The 22,196-nt window shown below is 41.4% G+C and overlaps 1 protein-coding gene across 6 annotated transcripts in view; it reads left to right on the forward strand.

Moving 5' to 3' along the window:
• Positions 1 to 22,196, forward strand: part of lrba (LPS responsive beige-like anchor protein) — a 176,795-nt gene that overhangs the window by 109,122 nt on the left and 45,477 nt on the right. For all 6 annotated transcript variants that reach the window (XM_046415260.1, XM_046415230.1, XM_046415250.1 and 3 more), the window contains 4 exons: positions 15,262 to 15,379; positions 15,609 to 15,711; positions 17,587 to 17,702; positions 17,887 to 17,999. In XM_046415260.1, the coding sequence (XP_046271216.1) occupies positions 15,262 to 15,379; positions 15,609 to 15,711; positions 17,587 to 17,702; positions 17,887 to 17,999 (450 nt within the window). The remainder of the gene's footprint in view (positions 1 to 15,261; positions 15,380 to 15,608; positions 15,712 to 17,586; positions 17,703 to 17,886; positions 18,000 to 22,196) is intronic.

The following is a 22,196-nucleotide window of genomic DNA, read 5'->3' on the forward strand; positions in this document are numbered from 1 at the left end:
TTACAGAAATAGTTTTACATAATGCAGAATATTGACTCAACAATGATTTCCAGAATCCTGTTTACTGATATGAAGTAGCCAACTATGCAAGAGATTCTGAAACAAGCCACAAACCTTTCAGAAACTGAGAAGATTAACGAGCCCCTTCCTTTCTAGTTGCCACATCTCCTGGACTTCATCATGTAGCCTTTTTGCAAGTGCTGATGAGGCTTTAGGGAGTATAAAGTAGGCTAACTTTTGATTAAATCTGCACAATTTGTTGTTTACGTCAGTGTGCAAGACCTGAATATTTGAGCTCATGTCTATGTAACAAATAACCTTCTACATTAAAAATAGAAATGGCAAAAGTTACCCTGCATTTTTTTAGATTTACATGGGGTTCATATTTGTTTTATTTAGATCCAAGGCAGGATATTGCCACACAAACTTTACTCTAAACAGGATTTTAATTACACATTTTGTGGATGAATATTATTCACGCTTCTCATTAGTTTTGACGTTGCAATGCTGGTCCAATAGAGTAGTTGAATTAACTTTGTCCTCTTTGGAGAGGTTCAGTGTCAAAGTCACCTGTTTCCACCAAGAAAAAAAAACACGAGCCTGACGTGACATTTAAATAAGATGCTCAAGAGGATAAATGAATACACAACATCTATTTGGATATTCTTGGTAGTACCTCTAGAGTATGTGGAGAAACACATCGTAACGCGTGCGACTTTGATTTATTGTGAAATTTAAAAGAAATGTTAAACTGACATATGACATTCCTTCTCTCAGCGTGTTACTGAAGTACAGCAATCGTTATCCCAGTGTTTGGAAATAAGAAAAAGATAGAAACGGAGAGAAAAACAGGAGAAAGACTGTCCCGCTGTTTGATTTCAGTATGACTGTTTATCATCAAGCTCACAGCTCCAGAGAGATTAATCGACACTACTTGGAGAGCAACTGTCCAAATATTATGAAGAACATGCTAACTGTAGCTTAATTAAATATATGACCAGAAAGGCTTTTATCAAGATCTTATGAATCTGCTTTGGCCCACCTATCAAACCACCACCTGAGAAAATGTGTTCATTTTTTATTGCAGTGTAGAGATGGCTGGATACATCGGACTGGATGTTATTAAATCAGTCTGTTGAAATGGAAAGGTCAGTCGTATCAGAAAGCTGTGTGAACATTTGTCATGTGTGTCTGTAAGTTGCATGTGACTGAATGCACGTTACAGTCTGAGGTACGGGTTCATCACACTGCTGGGGACAGCTGGGAGCAACTTTCCTTATAGTTTTTAGTTGATCAAATATGCCTTTATGCGTTTTTATAATATAATACAATATTATAGAAAGGCCTCCCAATTGTCACTTATTCATTCATTCATGCTGCTCCTTTTTTTGTGCTCTGTATCTGTTGAAAACATCCAGAATTATCTGTGGTTCCTCCGAAAGAGTTTCCCCCTGGTTTACATTGACTGGGGAAAAGATCAGGGGCCTGTCAGAGAGTTCTTTGATCTAGGTCTGCGTGACGACAGCACAGTGATCCCCTCACGAGCACCAAACAGTGTCCATGCCTGTGCAAATGTCTGCCAGCTGATGGGTAACCTCGCTGCTCCTCCATTTTTTTTTCTTTTCTCCTGCCTCAGCTTTTTTCTTCTTCTTCTTCTTCTCTCTCGCTCTCTCTCTCTCTCCCCCCTCTTAGCAGTTTACGCTGGTACCCCCAGGTGGCTTAGTACTGTACACAATACACACTTTTCATATTCAGTTCTTCATTTGAGAGTCTTGTTTAATAACTCTCACAAGATGTTTGTCATGAAATTGAATTTCAGTGATAATTTGGTCGGTTTAATTTATCTACTTGTTGAATTTTCAGTCTGAATTGCCAGTTTATACTGTACACAGAACAAGAACGAAGTGAAAGTCTCCTTTATGTCAGAGTGGCAGACAGTCATAGCAGTGACCTTGGTTCATGCAATACACCTTTCAGTGTAGACACCCCCCCCCCTCCCCCCCCCTTGTCTGCTTGAGTTAGTGGGCCTTATAATTCCAAGTGATAAGGGAAGGGGACGTCAAGACTTGGCATTTTTAGGTACTGCTCTCTTTTCCTTTTTCCTTTCTCTGGAAACATGATAGCTTTAGGGAAAGTGGCTCCCTGCCTGACAACACATGCACATGTGAACACGTGAACTTCAGCGAGTACATTTTTGATGCTCTTGTTCACACATTTTGTTGCTGCCTCACAAACCCGGATGGACCCAGCTGCTCCCTCCATAGAAGGCTCAAAGAAAATCATCGCAGGCAACTAATTGCCTGGCAGGCCTCTGCATCTGCTCGGCAGACAGCAGAAGTGATGAAGTCACAGAGCAGATGTGTGTTTGCCTGTCTGTCTATGATGTGTGTGTGTGTGTGTGTGTAGCAGTACTCTTTCTGTGTTTAGACACAAGTGGTCAATATTGAATGGGAGTTATTGTTGCAGAGCCACTCCTGGAGACTACTAATATTGCATGAATGAGGAAGTGAAATTTGCTCTACTTTCGGCTGATTGGTCAAAGGAAGTACTAGCAAAGACCTGATTGGGGGAACCTTTCCGTAGGACCCCTCTTACTGTGCAACTGTATTACTGACGCTCCCTGTGTCCTGATTGCACAGTTTTTGAGTATGTAGTACAAAAAGTATTATATTTATAATATTAGTAAACAGTATGCTCCTGTAATGCAGTATACATCTACTGAACATTTATACACAGATGAAGGGGAAGTGAATGAAATGATCACAAAGGGGGCCACACAACAATGTTACAATCAGATTTAACTGCCTCACGTAACAGAATTAAAGAAAGTTATTTATTTGTTAATATGTCATCCTTAAGAGGTTATTTTTACTGGACTGTCAAAACACATTTAAATGTAAATAATAAATAATCATTCCGTGCAACTGATGGTAAATCAAAATGATATGCATTATAAATTACTCAAATTAAGCATATACCCATCAACGCCACACAATACACAGAATATTGGAAATCAAATCACCTCTTTAAATAATATTATTATTGCCTCTGTGTGACCTCCTCAGCTTGTTTCTATGCAGATTCTCACTGTATCAAAAACATGTAAAGGCTGTTTCTAGTTTCTGTGAGCTAAGATACAAGTTAAATTGTGTTACTTTGAAAGTTTTAGCCAAAGACAAGGTAGAGAATTATTTGGGCAAGAATACCAGTGAATTTTTCCTAAAGGTCAGTGTCCAACCTTGGACTATGCCATGATAAAAACCCCGCTGAGAAGACATTGGTAACTCTAATTAGCGGGGTGGTGACGGCTCCTCAGGGTTAGCTTGAGTGGTTGAATAGATGGTCACTCAGTCAAGGAAAACCACCCTGGTGTTATGCAGCGACCAGTCCCATATCGTTAAGCTCTCCCTAAAGTGTCAAACTGCTGGGACTGAGCCCCTCCTCCCTCCCTCCCTCCTGCTTGCTCCGCCAAACTCATGGTCGCCAGGGACGACCTTCGGCTGCAGCTGCCAATCACAAAGAGCCATGGCAGCAAGAGGTCTCTGAGAGAGGAGCCTATTGATTTTCCAGTTAGAGCCTAAGTAGTGTGTGCTATAGGACTAACGGACAGCCCAAGCAGGTATGTCATTATCAATGAGCCCAAGGAAAGGGATCCCCTCACTCTCACTCATTCATGTCGGCCCTCCTTCCTTCCCTCCCTCTGTCTCTCCTTCATGGCGTTCCACCGCCTCGTCCGCTCTGACAGAGCTCATCTTGAGGTGGTCAATAAATCCCTGAGCCGCACCATGACACCAAATGGCAGAGTGATGGGTTGGGATGACCTTCTTTCTTTATCTTTCCCATGTCCATGTATCTGGTTTTAGGTACAGATACAATTATAGCACCTGGAAGAAAAGAAAAGTTTCCTTACCAAACAAAATGCTTGTTTGCATCACAGCCATCGTGCGTTCCTCTTGGATTTTCACCGTCCTTGAGTTCTCAACAACCAGGGTCAGTTTTATCTAAAGTATCATTCCCTAGCGGCCCACTTTCGCTCATCCAGTCATCAGGAACCCGATTATTATCACACTCGCGTTTTGCCTCAATGCTTATGTCAAGGCACAGTCCAACATGAAGACATGAGCAAACAATTCCAAAGATATAGGCCAATTAGAGGAAATAAGGCCAAATAAAGGTTTAAAGCCTCCTGAAGTGAATTTCTGTTCCCCAGAAGAGCAGTTAGGTCTTCTTACCGTCTTTACTGCCTCCCCCTGTCTCTCATCCACAAAATACGTATGCAGCCCACCTCTGCTTTGTTTCCCTTCTGAGTCTCAAACAACGTAGACGATTGTGATGTGGTCTATTTTATTTCACTCCAGTTGTTTGAGTGAGGTTATACATCAGCGATGATGAATTCTGTAGGGATGAGGTCAGCGCTCCCCTGGCCAGATGTGGAGTGTTTAAGAGTGATGGAGAAAGTCTTGTTAATGATGCGCCTCAGCTCTCTGGAAAAGCCAAGATACTGGCTCCTCCATTTGGTTATGGACCATATCTGTTGTACTTTTGGCGATTGCCCTACTATGAGATCAAGGCAAACACGAGCAGAATTCCAGAAGTCCACCACTTTGGTTCAGTTTGAAATGTCTCAACCACTGTTGGATTTATTGCAATAAAAGTTTTGTAAAAGTTTACGACAGTAAATGTTTATGTTAGTATTCCTGCTAACATTTGTGACGCTCTAACTTTCCCACTAGCAACATGAGGTTAACACCTCAGAGTTTTATTGAAATATCTCAACAACTATAGAATGGATAGGCTTTAAATTTTATAGAGTCATTCATGGTCTCCAGAGGATGAATATTTGTTTAGGGTTACCAGCAGGTCAAAGTATTCACTTAATAAGGGCAGTACAGTATATCGACACTTACCACATGAATTTGCTCAACTGTAAAATATTCATGTTTCCCAGATTATCAATCTTAATAACTTTTATTGATCCCTGATTTTCCACTGCTTCCACCATGAGATTGACATTTTTGTTTTTGAGTGAAATGTCTTGAAAACACAGGATGAAACATGAAATTTAGTACAGACATCCTTGTTCTCCTCAGGCAGAGTTGTAGTAACTTTGATGATTGCATAAATTTCTGTCTAGTGTCATCAGGTCCATCATCAGCCTCAGTCGTACTTTGTGTGCATCATGCTAACTTACTAAACTAAGATAGTTAACATGGCAGAAATTATACTTACTAAAGATTAGCATGTTAGCTATGTCACTGTTTGCATGTTACCATAGTGACAACAGCATTTAGCGCTACCGTTGCTAAGGAAAGTCTCACAGAGTCAGTAGACTGTAGACTCTTGGGCATCTTTCTGTTTATTATTATTTACATTATTATTTATATCTTGCAGTTTGTTGATTTGCAGCCCTAATCAGACGGTTTGAATTCAGTTAGGGGACATTTGATGTGGGTTTTCTTTCACTCTTGACTAGATGTAAACTGTGACTCGTGACCAAAGTGGTCTGATGAATCTCTGCAGCGAGTGGTAACCAGGTAGGACAGGTCAAGGAAAAACAATTGCCACATTGGCAATCACATAAAGAACCATTAGACACCGTGTCATCTTGCCACCTAATGATGACTAATGTTATACTTCCAATTGCTGCTCTTCCCTTACACACAGAGGCACACAAACAGCTACCTCATCTCTTTTCACTAATAAACATGCTTGACCTCCCTCTGTCTCTCTGTTTCTGACCTGACTTTGGACCTTAACACAACCACTGACCACTATGGCTGAAACGTGGCTCACACTTAACCAAGCACCTCCAGACAAAGAGCTGCCACCCCCCCCGACTCTTTGCACCTGAGCCTAGCCCCTCCATCATGTTCCATCTCTGGGCTTGACTGGACCAGTCAGGGGGCAGGTGCCTCCCCTCCCTTCCTGTGATTGATCCCCTCTCTCCATCATTTATTCCCTTCGTCTCCCTCTGACACACGTGTCAAAGGCAACACACCAGCCTGATGGATAGGCCTGTTTATGGATGCCAGTCTGCCTGGTAGGCTACTGATATTACAATCAGCACCTGTGTACCTGCTGTTCACACAAGCCTCTGTTATTCAGCTGAGGTCAGAGAGACACCCGGCTCCAATTGAAAGATCGATGTCAAGCCCAGCATATTGGAAACTGAAATTGTAAATGTGGTCTTGTTTTGTCAAAACGGTCTGTGCTGCATTTCAGATGATAAAAACTAGATCCATATGTTGGAGAATTTGAGTAAATATGTGTGTTGTGGAGCTTGATTTTATCTGTACTTCAAATCATAGAATGCCTCATAAATACAAAGGCAAAGTAACTGGAGTAAGACAGAGCATTCATCAGGGCTGTTAATTCCTAAAAGAAATCCAGAATAATTTGAACCCGATGTATTCATTTTTATAAGGTACACTGGTAGCACTGATGTGTACTCTGTGTAAAGACATCTCATATGCTGGAGAGCCGAATGTTACATTGCTGAATTCTGGTGCCTCAATTGCCATTATGGTTAATGACCCATCCAGTCTGGTTGAAATGGCACATCCACTGGGACATTCTGCAGATTACTTACTCATCCAAGACTCCTTTCTAGCAGACTAGCGGACCAGCACAACAAAGCTTTACTTCTGCTCTGTAGAAACAAATCTGTAGATTAACATAAATTAAATAAAAATAATAATAATAATCTGATTCACAGATGGTCATTAATACAAGTGTTGTTGTAGTGACTTTCCTAAACCTTTCGTTATAAATTTTGTTAAAAAAAAAAAAAAAAGAGATTGTGCACATCAAATTTGTTTTACTCCAGCAGTCACAGTCATATTAAATCTGTATAGTAAAATGAAATGCTGAGTCCACATTAACTAGAATAGTAAAAAATCGCAAACTCTATCAATAATTGTTTGATTCTCAATAAAGCTCCACCAATTGAAGTCTATAGTCGTTTACAGCGACCCACCCACAGGTAATTATCACCAACTCTGCAGTTCTCCTTGGCTCTAAGGGGTGATTTAACTCCTTTTAACTTGTTGTGTTGCTCACTCTTTACTGTTTTGGATCTACCCTCATCAGAGTCCTTGATGAATGCATCAGGGTAGGTACATTTAGCAAATGATTCTCTTGTAGTGTAACACTTTGCAGCTTGAACACCAAATATTCCCTTTATTCATTTATATTAGTTATATTCCCAAAATGCCCCGTAATGATAATAGAAAAACAGAATACAGTGCTTTCTACAACCAGGGTATAGACATTAGACTGCTATAAGCACATCCAAGTGAATCTTGCTGTACTTCGTGTTTCAGTTATTTAATAATTTATCTGTTCTCAGCATATTTAAGATGTTTACTAATTCAGTTTACATTTTACAGTTTTATCTCAAAATAAACCTGTAGCTCCAATTGAGTCACCTTCGAATTCTCGAAAGTCTCCACAGCCAATCCAGTTCCTTTATAAAAATCCTATTCTCGCCTTCTTCTTTCGCCTCGGACAACTGACCCCAAATTCCCCACGAGGGGTGTACTTTTCACCCCACACCCACTTAAGCTGGTGACAATAGGCGGATTAGAAAAGAATTTACTTCAGCCAAGCCTCGCACCAACCCCTAAAAAAGCCTATCCATCACTAAATGGAAAAGTGAGAGATTGAAGAAAAGCGGGGAGAATGCGATAGGAGCCGGTTGGCGATCTTAACCTGTCTGATGTTTGCCATGGAAGCTTATAGGGGAGTGGAGGGGGAGGCAAAAGCATTGAGTCTAAAACTGTGCTTCAGTGGTGGTTCAGTGCTGTCTCCTTGATTTTCTGAATATTGGTGAAAAGCATATACGTTCCTTTTTTTCCTGTTCCTGATGTGCAAGTGTTTACTAATGAGCTTGACAAATCATGGGACATGTTTAAACCATTTCAGAGCAATCTAAACAAGTTCTTACATGCAACTGCTGGTGTCTCAGGTGTGCATTTTATCTGCATTGTGGCACAAAGCTGATTCTGTTATTTGTTACTGGACTGTCATTGTTCAGTTTTAGAGTATGAAGGGTATTACTCGAGTTCTGTGTGAACTGTGTAAAAAAAATTTTTGCACTTTCCAAAATCAAGTTAGATTCAAGCTTGAATCAGTTGTGGATGTAGAATGTTAACAATAAAGGGTCTCAAACATCCACTGTTATAATGCAAAGACAGAATAGAGGATCTTCTCAATTTGTGGATGTCTGCTACATTTCACACCCCTCTTCCCTTCACTTATGTAGCCTTATCCATCCTTTGTCCCCCATCACCTTTCAGCGAACTAACTCTGCCCTTTGGCCCTTAGTCTAAGCTGTGATGGGGTTAAAAAAGGAAGAGCTGATTTTGCGTATTTAAGCAAACAACAAATGGAGCCATTTTATATACTTTGGCATAATGTTACCTTTGTATAATTTACCAAAATATTTAACACTTTGGTGTTTCAAAGTCTAAAAAAGTCTTATTTAATGAGGTTATTACTTGTCATATTTTCAATTGTGAATTCTATGTATATGTGTATCTGCCACCATTGCTGTTATGTCTTTCTGCTTTAGGTATCGTATATGTCAGGGTCCTTCTGAAGCTTTCATCCTCGTAGCTTAATGCCCAACGGCTGAATTTTTAATAAATTACTGCACTGAAGTCTTTACGTCTCTACCAATTAACCCCAGGACCACTGCAGCATTCTCTTAAATCCACACAAGACCTTTTTTTGTTCCCACTTCAAAAAGGCCAAGCAGCCGAGGAAAGGAAAGGAGAAAAGGCTAACCTGTTGGCAAACAGTGAAAAGGGCCAAAAAAGGGGTTTAATCCTTATTAGGCTAAATTCAGACTAAGTGCCCCCAAAGATCCTTTCAAAAGGGACTTTATTCACGCAGTGCAAACTCTTACTGGGTGATGTTTGGGACTGAATGCTTTGAGCCTTTAGGCTTCATAACCTCACACTCGCTGCAAGCTGGGCTTGTTTATTTTTCTTTAATTCTCTCACACTCCAGCGTAGCTTCTTAGTTGTGTTTATTTTTTTGGACATTGTAGTTTGTTTTACTTCCCTCGAGGCAAATAGACCTTCATGTGTGACCATTGACTACATCTTAAATTAGTTACATGGTGGTAGAACAATTGTGTCTATCAGTCACTGGTGAACACAACATTCTTTGCTACTTTATGTCAAAACCTATTGACAGTATATCCAATATTTCACCAGTATTGTTTGTTCCCACTTACACACAAACTCAAGATATAATGGAAATATTTTGACTGCGTATTGATAGATATCTGTACCTGTTTGTCTGTGGTCCTATGTTAATGACATAGTTTGACATTTTGAAAATATTTACTTTTTTGAGAGTTCAATGAGAAGATTGATACCACTGTCGTTTCTGCCTGTGCAGTATGCTATGCTACAGATAGCAGCTGCTTAGCAGCTTAGCATGAAAAATGGAAACGAAGTGAAACTGCTATCCTGGCTCTGTTCAGAGGTACACACAATACATCCTTAAAAAAACTGGGGTGTAAAAACAATTTATGGCCAGGCACTGTACTATTTTTTGGCTGAGTGCTGTAACTTCCTGGAGTTTTGTGTTCACCATACGATTGCTAGGAAACTCAAGAAAAAGATATCAGAGTGGTATCTATCTCTGTCCAAGAACTTGGATAAGCATGCTTCCTAAAATGTTGAACTTATTTTTCTTTCTGTTTATCGGTTTGGTAACCTGACTGTTGATTGGTCTGGAGTTCAGTATATCAATTTTAAACTTTTTATATTTCAGTATTTTCACTGCTCGCCCAGCTGCAGTATACCCATAGTTCAGCAATCATGGAGCATGTGGCGGAACAGAGATGGAGTCATTGTCAGTTGGTGAAATCGTTTTCTCTGCTGACGCACAAAGGCTACACGATAACTGTTGGAGTGTGAAAGTAGAGTCATGTGGCTGCACTGTCTTCAGGTCATATGATTCCAGGTCCTCATGGTGAAGGAGCATTGTGTTCCTCTTGAATGACTTCCCTATTTTATCTCAAACACAGTCTCTAAACAGCTACCCACCAACCGTACCCCTTCTACCTGTAATGGCTTCAGTTGAAACACATACTGTATCTCTTTCAAGAAATATTTGAATATATCAGTGCATCTTTCTATCTGTCCTCTCAGTACAGTACTTTCAGTCCTTCATTCTCCCTCCTCCTATCTTTTTTTTTCTAGCCATCACTCAATCTCAAAAGCAAAATCTGTCTTAATTGGCTCCAGAGGGCTTGGGGAGGCTTTGTGTCAACGGTGATAAGGGTCCTGATTGGTCCAGAGGCACAGGCAGCCAACAGACCCTTGTTAGTGTGCCGGGGCCCTTTGCTTGCTCGTTAGTCCGATGAACTCATTTACTGATGGGGGGTGACAAGGCCTCGTTTACCAGTGTGTAACAGAGGTTGGTGGGGGGTTAGGGTGTTGGGGGAGGAGGTGAGCAAGAAATGGGGGTAAGGAATAGTGAGAGTGGGAATATAAGAGTTTTAGGGTTTCTGTGGATGCACCAGATGAGTGTGTCAGAAAGCCTTTAAACGTCAGCCTGTGTTCGTCTGCGCTTTCTTTTTTATTTGCCGCTGCAGTAAAAACGCTGTCAGCGTCTCGGCCCACTGAAACTCTGCTTATTGTAGATAGCTTGATTCTGTAGTCAGTCAAGTGAGAAAGAGTCACAAAACACTATGGCTCTGATGTACTTATACACAGTGGTTTTCTCTGTATTTGTGACTTCTGAATAAGAAAAATGGGAGTCTAATTTGTGCAAGTCTTCAGAATATCCAGCTGCAGTTCATTGTTTGCATGTTAAAGCCATCGGATGATGTGTGGGTAAATGTGAAGTAGTGGGTGTTGAGGGGCCTGGGACATAGACAGCTGTTGGGAAATGAAAGCAATAAGCAACTCTACATACTGATAAGTCCACAGGTTTTTTTTTTTTTGTTATGAATTCTATCAAGTTCTCCCAATGCCGCTTGTCCCTCGTCTCTGTTTTGATGTTGATGGATCACCTCTCTTCTGCCCGCTCATTAATTTCATCACCTTATCTCCCACACCACTTCATTTGACCAAAAGGTAATAATAAATCCCTCATCCATTATCCTTTAACTGAGGCAGCCATGCGGAAATACTTAATAACAGGCAACAAATTGAACTTCAATCACCGCATTTTCCTTCAAGAATGCGCAGCACATTAAACTCAACGTGCAGATATGCATGTATCACTTATCAGACCCTGTTTACATGCAATTTTGAACATTTCTTGTACGAAAACAGCATGGCTTGTGTTAAAGCTAGACTTTTTCCATGTTTTATGACAAATAAGGATTTACTTTATTAGGAATTGGCAGTGGCATCTGTCCTATTTGACTCAAGGGTCTTATCAGCCCAGAAACACACACACATGTTCAGCCTGGCGACAGCAAAGGCAGTTGAGAGCCTCATCTATCTTGAACCATGCTGCTGATAGTTGGTCTGTTGCTCCCCTAACTCTTCCCCCCAATTCATTGCAGTTTCAATTAAATTCTGTTTGTGTCACCATCTTCCGTCGCTTGACTTTACCCATGTTTCTAAAGAGGCAGCGGGGTGGGTAAAGGAAACTTGGTTCACAAAGGAAAGGGTGATAGAGTTCACTGGTAAGGACTGTCTGCGAGATTCAACAGTGACAGTTTGTGTGTGTGTGTGTGTGTGTACATGTATTCCTGTAGTTGTAGGGACAAAAGTCTCAACTCGCCTTACGTATGGGGACACAGTGCAAGTCCCCACAACATAAATCGTTAAACGTTCAGGTGAAGACTTGCTTTAATGTTAGGTAAAGGTAAGGAGGTTAGGATTAGGCAAGTAATGTTTATTGTTATGGTTAGGTGGTGGTGAAGCCTCCAGGAAATTAATATAAGTCTATGTAATGTCCCCTAAAGTGATGGAAACGCGACTTTGTGTGTGTATGTGTGTGTGTGGTTACACACCGTAGCCACAGTCACTCGGCTCCTCTTCATGTGTCCCTCTTCATTCTGCAGTCTTTTGGGCATCTGACAGAGACAAACGACAGTGCTTCAGAAATGAGCAGCAGCCTGGCGCACAAACAGGTTGAAAGAGGAGGAGGGAGAGATGGAGCGGGAGAGACGGAGAGAAAGCGTTGCAATCAAGACCGGGTCCTTTGTTTTCTGTTTGGCCGTGTCCTCCTGCGTGACGCTTCGAAATTGATCCCAGGTCGCAAGCAGACCTGAATCCATGGATAATGTTCTACGTGAAATGAAACATCAATAAAGCTGCACTTTTATACTCGACCTCTCATGTTAACGTACGAGCTTGTGATCCTTTTAATGTTTCCTTTGTGGAATTGTCAGTTCTCTTCTCAACCTCGGTCGTTTCATTTTTATTTTTATCCTTTTTGAACTGAGCAAGGCTTTTTTCTTTGCTCAGATTGTAAAATGTAACTGCATTGCGAGACCTGGCAGAGTCTGGTTTTTGTGGGTTTTTTTTTTTTGTTTTTTTTAAAAAATTCCTCTTCTGGCTCTGTAGCATTATCATCTCTTTGAGCTTGACTGATTCAGTTCCACATTACTATTTATCACAGAGGAAGCTGGTGCAGCCATAATTCCAGCTTGGACAATAACCTCCACACCATTGTAATTTGTCCAGACGTGGTCAGAACGGCCAGAGCATTACAACATGGATAGTTTGTCATGTTCCTTGTCACCCTCGCAGTTTTTTCATCTGCAAGGGAAAAGGCGCTGCCGATAGGGACGGTGATCCTGGAACGTGGAGTGCTATTTACAGCAGATTCATTGGTCCAAGGGAAAATGATATCTGGCTGCCTCAGCTGCTGTCATATTTATCTGTGGAATCGGAGACTGCAACTTTATCACATCAGCCCTGGGCATCTTCTTGACATCCATCGGGAGGTCTATGAGTGTACTCTTGGGGATGAAATGAGTCAACCATTGCGTTTTTGAGGTGAAAGGTTACTCCCCATCCAGTCACTCATCATACACCTGAAAACAGGGATTACATTTTTGATCAGATAGGAGCAGTTTAATATCTTTCTTTCTTTATTTTAAATACCATTAAAATTTCTTCAGTTGGGCATGTATTTCTGTAGGATTCTTGATGTGGTAATCTGAAAGCCAGCATGTCCGTCAGGAGAGAAAACTAATCGGGTGTTTCAGCCTGTTTGTCATCAAAATTCACTTGTCTGAACTCAGAGCGAGGCCATTAGTTGGAAAAATCTTTTATCTATACAGCTTCATATTTGCAGTACAGATGTGATAGTCTTCCGTTATACTTATATGTAAATCGTACGTGGTGTCTTTTTTTTCCTTAACATACGATATTTACACCTTTACTTCTTCGTTGTAGATAAAACATTGTGTGGTTCACTCCTGTGACTCCTCCTATCTTTGTGGTGGGGTTTGCTACAGGCTGATGATGACTGGTATAGTCATCTTGAGCCCCTGTTAAGGAAAACAGGAGGCTGGTGGACGCAGCCCCAGCGAGCTTCTCCAAACCACTAATCCACTTTTAATTGAACTCCTGAGACTTTGAAGTGAGTCTGTGATGCGGTCGGCAGGTCTTATTCCTCATAGAGATGGGAAGGGAGAGGCTGTCCTCAGCTGGTTGGCAAAGGTCTCAGCTGGTCTCCTCGACTGTCCCCTCTCTTTAATGAGCTTCTTTAAGTTAAGTCTAGGCCTAGCGTTCTAGCTCACATTTGAATATTTGTGATTAATAACACATCCTCTTGCACCATGCTATGACAACCCAAAGCTTCCTTTTGCCTCTCTGCCTTCTCCTTGTGCGCCCCTTGTCAGCAGACCCTTTTGAAACTGGAAGCAAAGGTTGAAACAAAAGCGTCGTTAACAAAGCAGTGCTAAATAGGTTAGTAGCAAATCTAAATGCCAGATTAGTAGGAGTACGAATCACAGGGGCAGGGCCAAACATATGGTTCTGTCAGGCACTGTGGAAGCCATCAGAGCAAACTACTCTGACAGCTACCACGGTCTTCATGGGGACAGATTAAGCTCAGCTCGTTGAATCATTTTAAATGTTGAGCGAGCTAACCTAATATTGTTTGACCCTTGTGACAGGTACCTCCACAGAAATACAGAAAATTGTCTAAGTTGTCACATGCTTAACATAAAATAGGCTCCTAACCACATTCATGTCACATATACTACTTTTCAAATATTTATTTATAGGCTGTCTGCACATTTGTTGAAATAAGCACTTACCTTAACATCAGGGATTATTCGTGCAAGCCTGCTAAAAAGAAGAACACAGCATACTTAACATGTTTACCATCACACACTCACCAGTTAAGTTTGTCCACTCCTCTACTGTCAGCCCACCTACAATAAAAATATTTTTACACATGATAAGGAAATCACATATTTGCAAACCTATTGGTTGATTTGCCAGTTACTTGTTACCTTTAACCCCCAAATTCCACTGGACTGCTTGGTCAGGTAGATGAATTTAATCAGTGTGGAGCCAAGGAAATCACTGAAGTGATTTAGTTTCAGTGACTTCGTTTATGCCATTTTCTCACTCATACCTGATCATTTAAGTAAACAGAAAGTGTTAAACTGCTGAGTAATGATTGTAGTTGACACATGGTGTGACCTTAGGTTATCATAGCAGCAAAAGCATATAGACTACTTTTAAAATGATGAAACATTTAGAAAATTGGAGCATGGTGGCTTTGAGGAGAGCAATGTATCATACATTTAAACTGATATTGATTCTTGTTAGTGGACCTTCTGTCTCTCGACTTGTATCTGTCTCCTCTATCTCCTTGGATCCCCAGCAATACTCGTATCAAGTGTGAAGTAGATCAAATGAACAGTCCTTGAGATATTTGGAGGACAGACAGAGAAACAGGGAGTTCTTGCTTTGAAGTTTCGATTGTAATCCTCTGATTTTCCCAGTCACAGGTAATATGGATTATCTTTTAGTGAACTAAGCATTTCCTTCCCTCCCTCTAGCCAAACTGCGTCCATTCTTTTGCTGAAGGAATCTCTTTTTCATTGAGGCTGATCAATATAAGACATTAATCGTGCTGTTCAGGTCGTCGTGCCATCACTGTGTGAAAAATGAACTAACCTACCCTGCTCTTCTTTGCTCCCCTCCCTTTACTCTCCCCCTCTTCTGTCCTCGTCTGGAAAAAAAAAATAATAATCCTTATTCCATTTGACTCTCATCTCCCCTTCTCTTTGCTTTCTCTCTTCCTGGTGTTGTCTTTCAGATTCTCGCCTATACAGAAGGTCTTCATGGAAAGTGGCTGTTCACAGAGATCCGCGCCATCTTTTCCAGACGCTACCTGCTGCAGAATACTGCTCTGGAAATCTTTATGGCCAACAGAAGTAAGACAGCACCTGATAGTCACATATATGCAGCCATTTCACCATTTTATTGTAAGCCTGATATACATGCATGCCACATTTATGTGTGCGCGAGCGTGTGTGTGTGTGTGTGTGTGTTCATGTATACTCAGGACATTCTCATTGAGTCGAGTGTGGTGATTTTATACCGTATGAGTAATATGAAGGGATTCCCTGATATAACTAGTTATTTTTCTGTGCCTGTCTGTAGCGGCAGTCATGTTTAACTTCCCAGATGCAGCCACCGTGAAGAAGGTGGTCCACAGTCTTCCTCGTGTTGGGGTGGGCACGAACTTCGGTCTTCCACAGACCAGGTGAGACACACAGCTTAACACAGAAATACACAATAACTTTTGATGTTGTTGCTGCATTTACATTTTTAACTGTTGATTCTGATCATTTTCGGTGGGCTTGCACCACATCTGAACAGTGAAAATGGTGATTAGGCGACACTAACACTGCTGTTACTTATACACCACACGAGGGTCTGGTCACCGTTTCTGTCCCTCCCGCTCTGTCCTCACCTCCCAGACATAATTGGCTTCACACAAACATAGTCCAGGTCATTTATTTATTTCCATCAGTGTGAAGCAAATAGCTCCTTGTAAGCCTGCAGGGGACACACACCCCTCCCCCGCCCTCCTTCACATCATGTCTGCGCTGTGTCCGGGCACTGCCAAAGCCAAGCCTGGTCCTGCTGTTGACATGTGTGTTCCTTGTCTAAGATGTAGTGGAAATAAAGTGAAATGGAAGTGGATTTAAAACACTAGTATGTGTAATGAACCAGACTGCTTGGTGGAATCACATCCTCAGACCCATGATTTGTCCCTCCAAATAAAAATAAAAGAAAGATGAAACTTTGGATAAAAGTTTGCAAAAAAACATTCCTTTTCCTGGAGTACTGGAGTACAAATACAGTTAGAACAAAAATAGGTTGAAGAGGACAAACCAAATCTGAAGACATAGTAGTAGTAAAGTATAAATATTTCCAGTAGGGATTTGTTTCAGTTTCATGCTGCATATTGTGAAATTTTTGTCATCATTTATCTGAGCTGTAACGGTTGTTGTCTGTGAGATACGAATATTTTGGAGAGTTATGTGACATATGTGAGTCAGGATGATTTAATACTGATGGGAAGTGTTTTCTCAGAACCAGGAAACAAAATGCTCCACGTAGCAACAGCTAACACTGAAGTGTACGTAATGAGTCTGAGTAAGAGGGTGCATCCAGTAATGAGTCAGTGTGGATGTAGGAGTGTGTGTTTGTATAAAAAACACACAGAGTTAGGGTGAGAGAATGTGTATGTGTTTCTATTGGGTTCATTAATCAAGCTAGTTTGCAGACCAGGGACACCTTGCCTCTTTGACCTGAGGACAGCTGTACAGGGTAGCTCTGTGTGCTCACACACACACACACACACACACACACACACACACTAGATGATACATCCAGCACAGCACAAAATGTTTAATGTCCAGCATACCACAACAATAATTACAAAACCACACTTCACTATCCATTTAATATTGGTGCTCATAACTGAGTGTTATCCCACTGCTTTTAAACCATTTCACCAATAATAAGCACCTTGTGTGTCCTCTCACCCTGAAGTTTTTACGTTTAAATGTGATGTGATCTACGGGGGATAAAAAGAAAATAGAGAAGCATACAGAAGCTATTTTCCTACTGGATATTGTTTGTTGTCAGTACAAAACTTAAAAAATGGTATGTCCCGTAACCATCTCGTGTATGGAAAGTTGTATTTTCACCTTTGCGAGGCCTAATGACTATCATCTCACACCCTGACAGTGATTAATTCCATCATTTTCCTTTGTTTTAATTGGATTGGAGGTCATTTGTTTTTGTCTTACTGCATACGTCATGCTCCAGGCTCTGTGTGTGTGTGTGTGTGCGCGTGCACACATGCTCACAAATATTCAACCCAATTTATTGCTCATTTTTCTTCTTAATTAGCAAGACTGTAAGTTCAATAGATTTTTCATAAAATGACATTTGTATTGCAAAAGTCTAATAAAGCCTGAGGCTTTTTTTTCAGCCTGCAAATGCTGTTCTTGTGATGAGGTGACTGACTTTGTCTCTGAACCACTTTGCAGTATTCATCCATCCTCGTCAGAGTGGGAAACACCTGAATGTCTACAGATGTATTTTTCCGTCTTTCTCTTTGTAGGCGCATCTCTCTGGCCACACCAAAGCAGCTGTTCAAAGCAGCTAACATGACCCAGCGCTGGCAACGGCGTGAGATATCCAACTTTGAGTACCTAATCTTTCTCAACACCATCTCTGGTGAGGACACCACCCAACACCGCCTGTGTGATGTTACAGGGACCACATTGTTCCTCATAGAGCAAATCTGCACAAACACAAAACCCTTCAGGAATTTTTTGGAGCTAGTGTTGTTAGTTGTTGACACCATTCATTGTTCAATCGTTGTCACTGTCTCTTTTCTCAATTTCTTTCCTTCCACCAGGTCGAAGCTTTAATGACCTAAACCAGTACCCGGTTTTCCCCTGGGTTATCACCAACTACGACTCAGAGGAACTTGACCTCACTCTGCCCAGCAACTTCAGAGACCTGTCCAAGGTAACACACTCAGATCCCGTCCTCCTCTGTTACTCCTCTTTTTTTTTTTTCTTAATCCCAAAGATAGCAAGGGAAGTTGAGAAGAAATATTTGCTTGTTGCGTGCATGTTTGTGTGTTGGTAGTTTAAGTCCATTTAGTTGCTGTATTTATTTAGTCCCTGGTAGCTCCGTTGTTGTTGTTATTTGTGTCTCAAAAGACAAAAAGTTACCGCTAATCTGCTGTTTCTTGGCAAATATATGTATTTCGAAAAATTGCAGGTGATAAATATCACAGATAATCTGTGTGATCAGGTGCTGACTTGTGTTATTGAGGCGGCCCTGCTTTGCTGCAGCTCATTTAAAGTCCTAATGTTCTCTCTTTGCAGTTGCCATTTTCTGGTTTAGCTGTCGTTTTCTGTTCATAATTCAAAGTTCATAATTGAATTCTTTCAAGTCTGACCTTCAGCGACACCACAGGAAGTGAAGTAATACTCCCTGGTAGCTCCAGGCATCAAGTGATTGGCCTTAAAACAATGAAACCTGCCCTAAGATGCCCCCTGGCACATAAATACGCACTCTCTCACAGCTGAAATTACTTAAAAGATTCTCCCCCATGTTGTAAGTAGACATGCAGTTATTTACTCGCATGAACTCCCTGTCTTTTCCACACATACACACACACAGAACAAAAAGCAAAAAAACATAATCCTCCTCTTGTCGGGCTGAACATCAGTTGTGTGTAATGTTGTCCAGTAGTGGGAGGACAGAGGATTAGTTTTAGAGTGAAATGACTGAGTGGCTGTCTAACTGCTGGAACCAAAATGACGGAATAAATCAGCCATGGAAACAAAAAAGGCATGTGTTAATGGACAGGGGATACGTTGGAGGAAGTGCATTTCAGAGTTACACTTGAACACATTTGTTCAGGTCCTGGGAGCATCCCGTGTTCATGCAGGGAGTACCCACCTAATGAGACAGGATGGAACATTTCACAGATCGGCCGACAGATAACCAAAAGTAGCATCATGTTTTTAAAAAACGCAAAACGCAAGGGGCTGTGCTGGTGTCCATGAAGTTGCTGTAGGTTTGGGTGATCTATGAAATCTAGTTTGCGTAATACATCCATGAGTTTTAAGGTTTACTGAATGGCAAAATGCTACGCAGTGTTTTGTCACACTATGGGACAGGAATTTAAAACTCAAGATTGATCTATGCAGAAAGATTTTTGACAAATGTAAGATAAACAGTAGCATTATGATGTTCGTGATGTTTAAGTAACCCAATAAGAATGTATGCTTGCATGTGTTTCATTGGCCAGCAATCAAATACGTTTCATTTCCTGATTAGTTGCACCGTGTTTCGGCATTATCCATTTCTCTTTGGACGCGGTGTAAGCACCCCTGTTTCATTTTTTTTTTCTCTTTTGACCATGCAGTGCTAATGTCAGTCTAAACACTGCCATAGTTTCCAGTGACACCACAAATTGGTACCGTCATTTGCACAGCCTTGTGATACATGAGGTGCTGGAAGTTTGGTTATACTGGGGAAAAATGGAAATGAAGAGTAAAGTTTTAATGGTGTTGATTCTCATTTTGCTGTATGTATTATCCATGATTAAAGCGGATGCTGTAACAGAGCCAATATGGTGGCTACATCCAATTTGGAATCTGCTGCTCTGTTGGTTACCTCAGAAGTCAGAAATCGCAGGAGTTGGTTCGCAGTTGGTTTGTGGTGAGAGCGCGGATACCAAGTGAAGCCACTAATATCATCGACTGAATTGAAATAATGAATTTTGACTTGTAATTTTGGTGTTTCAAATTGCGGTGTGACTGAGCCTTCAGCTAAACATTCATTAAAATGCATTAAACCTCGGAAATAGAGAGTGTGGAAAAAAATACCCCTAACATCTGCACGGTATAATCATACACAAGCCCTGTGCGTTCACTACAAACACAAAAACCATCCGCTCACACTTCCATTCTTCCACACCGCCCTGTCATACAGATTCAAACACAACAGCAGTCAACACCTTGTCCCTTGGGCTCTTCCCAGCAGTCCTGCCTTCACTTCCGATCTGCTCGTTCAGTGTCTCTGGCCTCTGTTTTTATCCCTCCCGGTGTAGCTTTCCACACTGTATGAAGCTGCATAATTTCTCTGTTTTTCTGGCTTCATGTTGCCCAGTAGGCTGAAATGTGACAGTTGCACTTGCCACACACACACACTTTCACAGACTCACACAAACATGCAGCCCTCCTTCAGTTTCTTAGCTCGTTTCTGCCTCCCGTTCCTTGCCTTTGCGCTGCCTCGGAGTTTGGACGGCTCAGCCTCTGTGCTCAGTCAAGCCTCGCAGCCCCAGGGACCGAGCGAAATGAAGGGGAGATGGGCAAAAGGAGGAGAAACAAAGAGACAATCTGAGAGCAAAAGAAAGAGGAGGAGAGACTGTAAGAGAAGAACAACAGCATCATTTGCTGTTATTGTGCTTCTTTTCCCATCAGAGCAGAATAGCAGCGGTGAGGGAGAAGGAGGGGAGGGACCGCGGCCAATCTTTATTACATCTGTTTTATTCATGTTGTTGACACGCGTGTGATATCAGTGTATGACCACTGGACCGTGGCAGACTGCAGTGTCTGGGAAAAGGGCAAGCAGCACAGCATAGCCCCCCCTTCCCCCAATCAAACCCCCCACCCCAACTCTGCAACAACAAGCATTTGTGCTCTTTGTTTCTTTTCTTTGCATCCTAATGTTTTCTGACCTTCACTGTTATTTTTTGCTGTATGCCCGTGTCTTTCACCACCTTCAGCTTTGTTTTCCTCTTTATTGTTTCAGCTTCCTTTCTCTTTCTGTTTGTCTCTCTTTTTTCACCATCCACGTCTCTCTTATCCTCCCCTTTATGTCACGTTGGTGGCTGTCTCGTATAGAAACAGGTCATCTGAGAAGCCTCCAGTGACATTGAGAAGCCAAATTGCCATGAACGTGTGTGTGTGTGTGTGTGTCACACGCAGTCATCATCCCCAGCACAACAGAGGCCACACAGAATTTATGTTCCCCGCTGCCAGAGCCATTCTGACCCCAGGGACTTTCTTATCATAAACTCTAACCTCAACCTGACATCAAACGCCGACCCCCGAGATAACATTGTAGTCACGATAAGCACACACACAAGAACCGACTGCAAGTGTTGTGACTCTCCTCCGTTTTCTCATTCCTTTACCATTTCATACACTACATTCCTGCACAGTGTCACACATTTCCTGACAAAAATCCACTTGTCCTACATACACAAGGCTTGATTACGATTGGTCAGTGTTGCCATGCGATTCCGGTGAAAACAAAAGCACGGTCGGTGCAGCTTTTAACAAAGAATTGTTAACCCCCTAACCAAAGATTAGGTAGTGTACATTTACATGGCACCAGAAATGGTGAGGATTTATTGAGCGTTCCCTGTACCTTTGTGCTATAAGCTACTGCTCACAGCCACATCAGCTAATGGTGTATTGATTTCACCATACGTGCCCCATATGTTTATCCCCCAGGCCTTCCCCACCATTTTCACTGTTTAAATAGGACATTATACATAAACACTCCGTTCAAAAGGCTCTTTTGATTTATGACTAAGCCCAAGTGATGCTCAAATCGTCAGTAAGCCATTATACTTCATCACCAGTGACCTATTATTGTTGTAAAAGCAGAGCAGACTGGATAATGCTCTTATAATAGTTCTCACTCAGGAAGATCCTTGTTGTTGTTTCATAAGGTGTTATTTCTCTGGGCATGCATACACATTTTCAAAACGTTTATGTTCTCAACCTGAGGATAATATGGGAGGCTGCCAAGTTCACTTATTGGAGGAAGGTTGGGAGAGTTATGTACACACTGTGACACACACTCCTGATACCGACATGACTTTTCTTGTCTCTGCTGAGCGTCAGTGTTGTGCTCTTTCAACATCATAATGCTATTTTAAACACAAATCTGATTGTAAATGATGTTTAAAATGTGTTTTAAGATGTTTTTGTAACTGCATTTATTCCTTGTGTTGATGTTGATGAAGAACTGATTAGGATTAATCCAAGATTAATTCACTGGTGTTCAGAGCTTTAAAGCACCAGCACATCTTTGTTCTTTAGCTTCCTCTGTAGTCTAATTAAAACTACGAGATTGGTTCATTTGTATGAGCCCTCATCAGAGTGCTATTCTCTGCCACAACATATTAGGCCA

The sequence above is a fragment of the Scatophagus argus genome, chromosome 2 (genome assembly GCF_020382885.2).
Source record: "Scatophagus argus isolate fScaArg1 chromosome 2, fScaArg1.pri, whole genome shotgun sequence".
NCBI lineage: Eukaryota > Metazoa > Chordata > Actinopteri > Scatophagidae > Scatophagus > Scatophagus argus.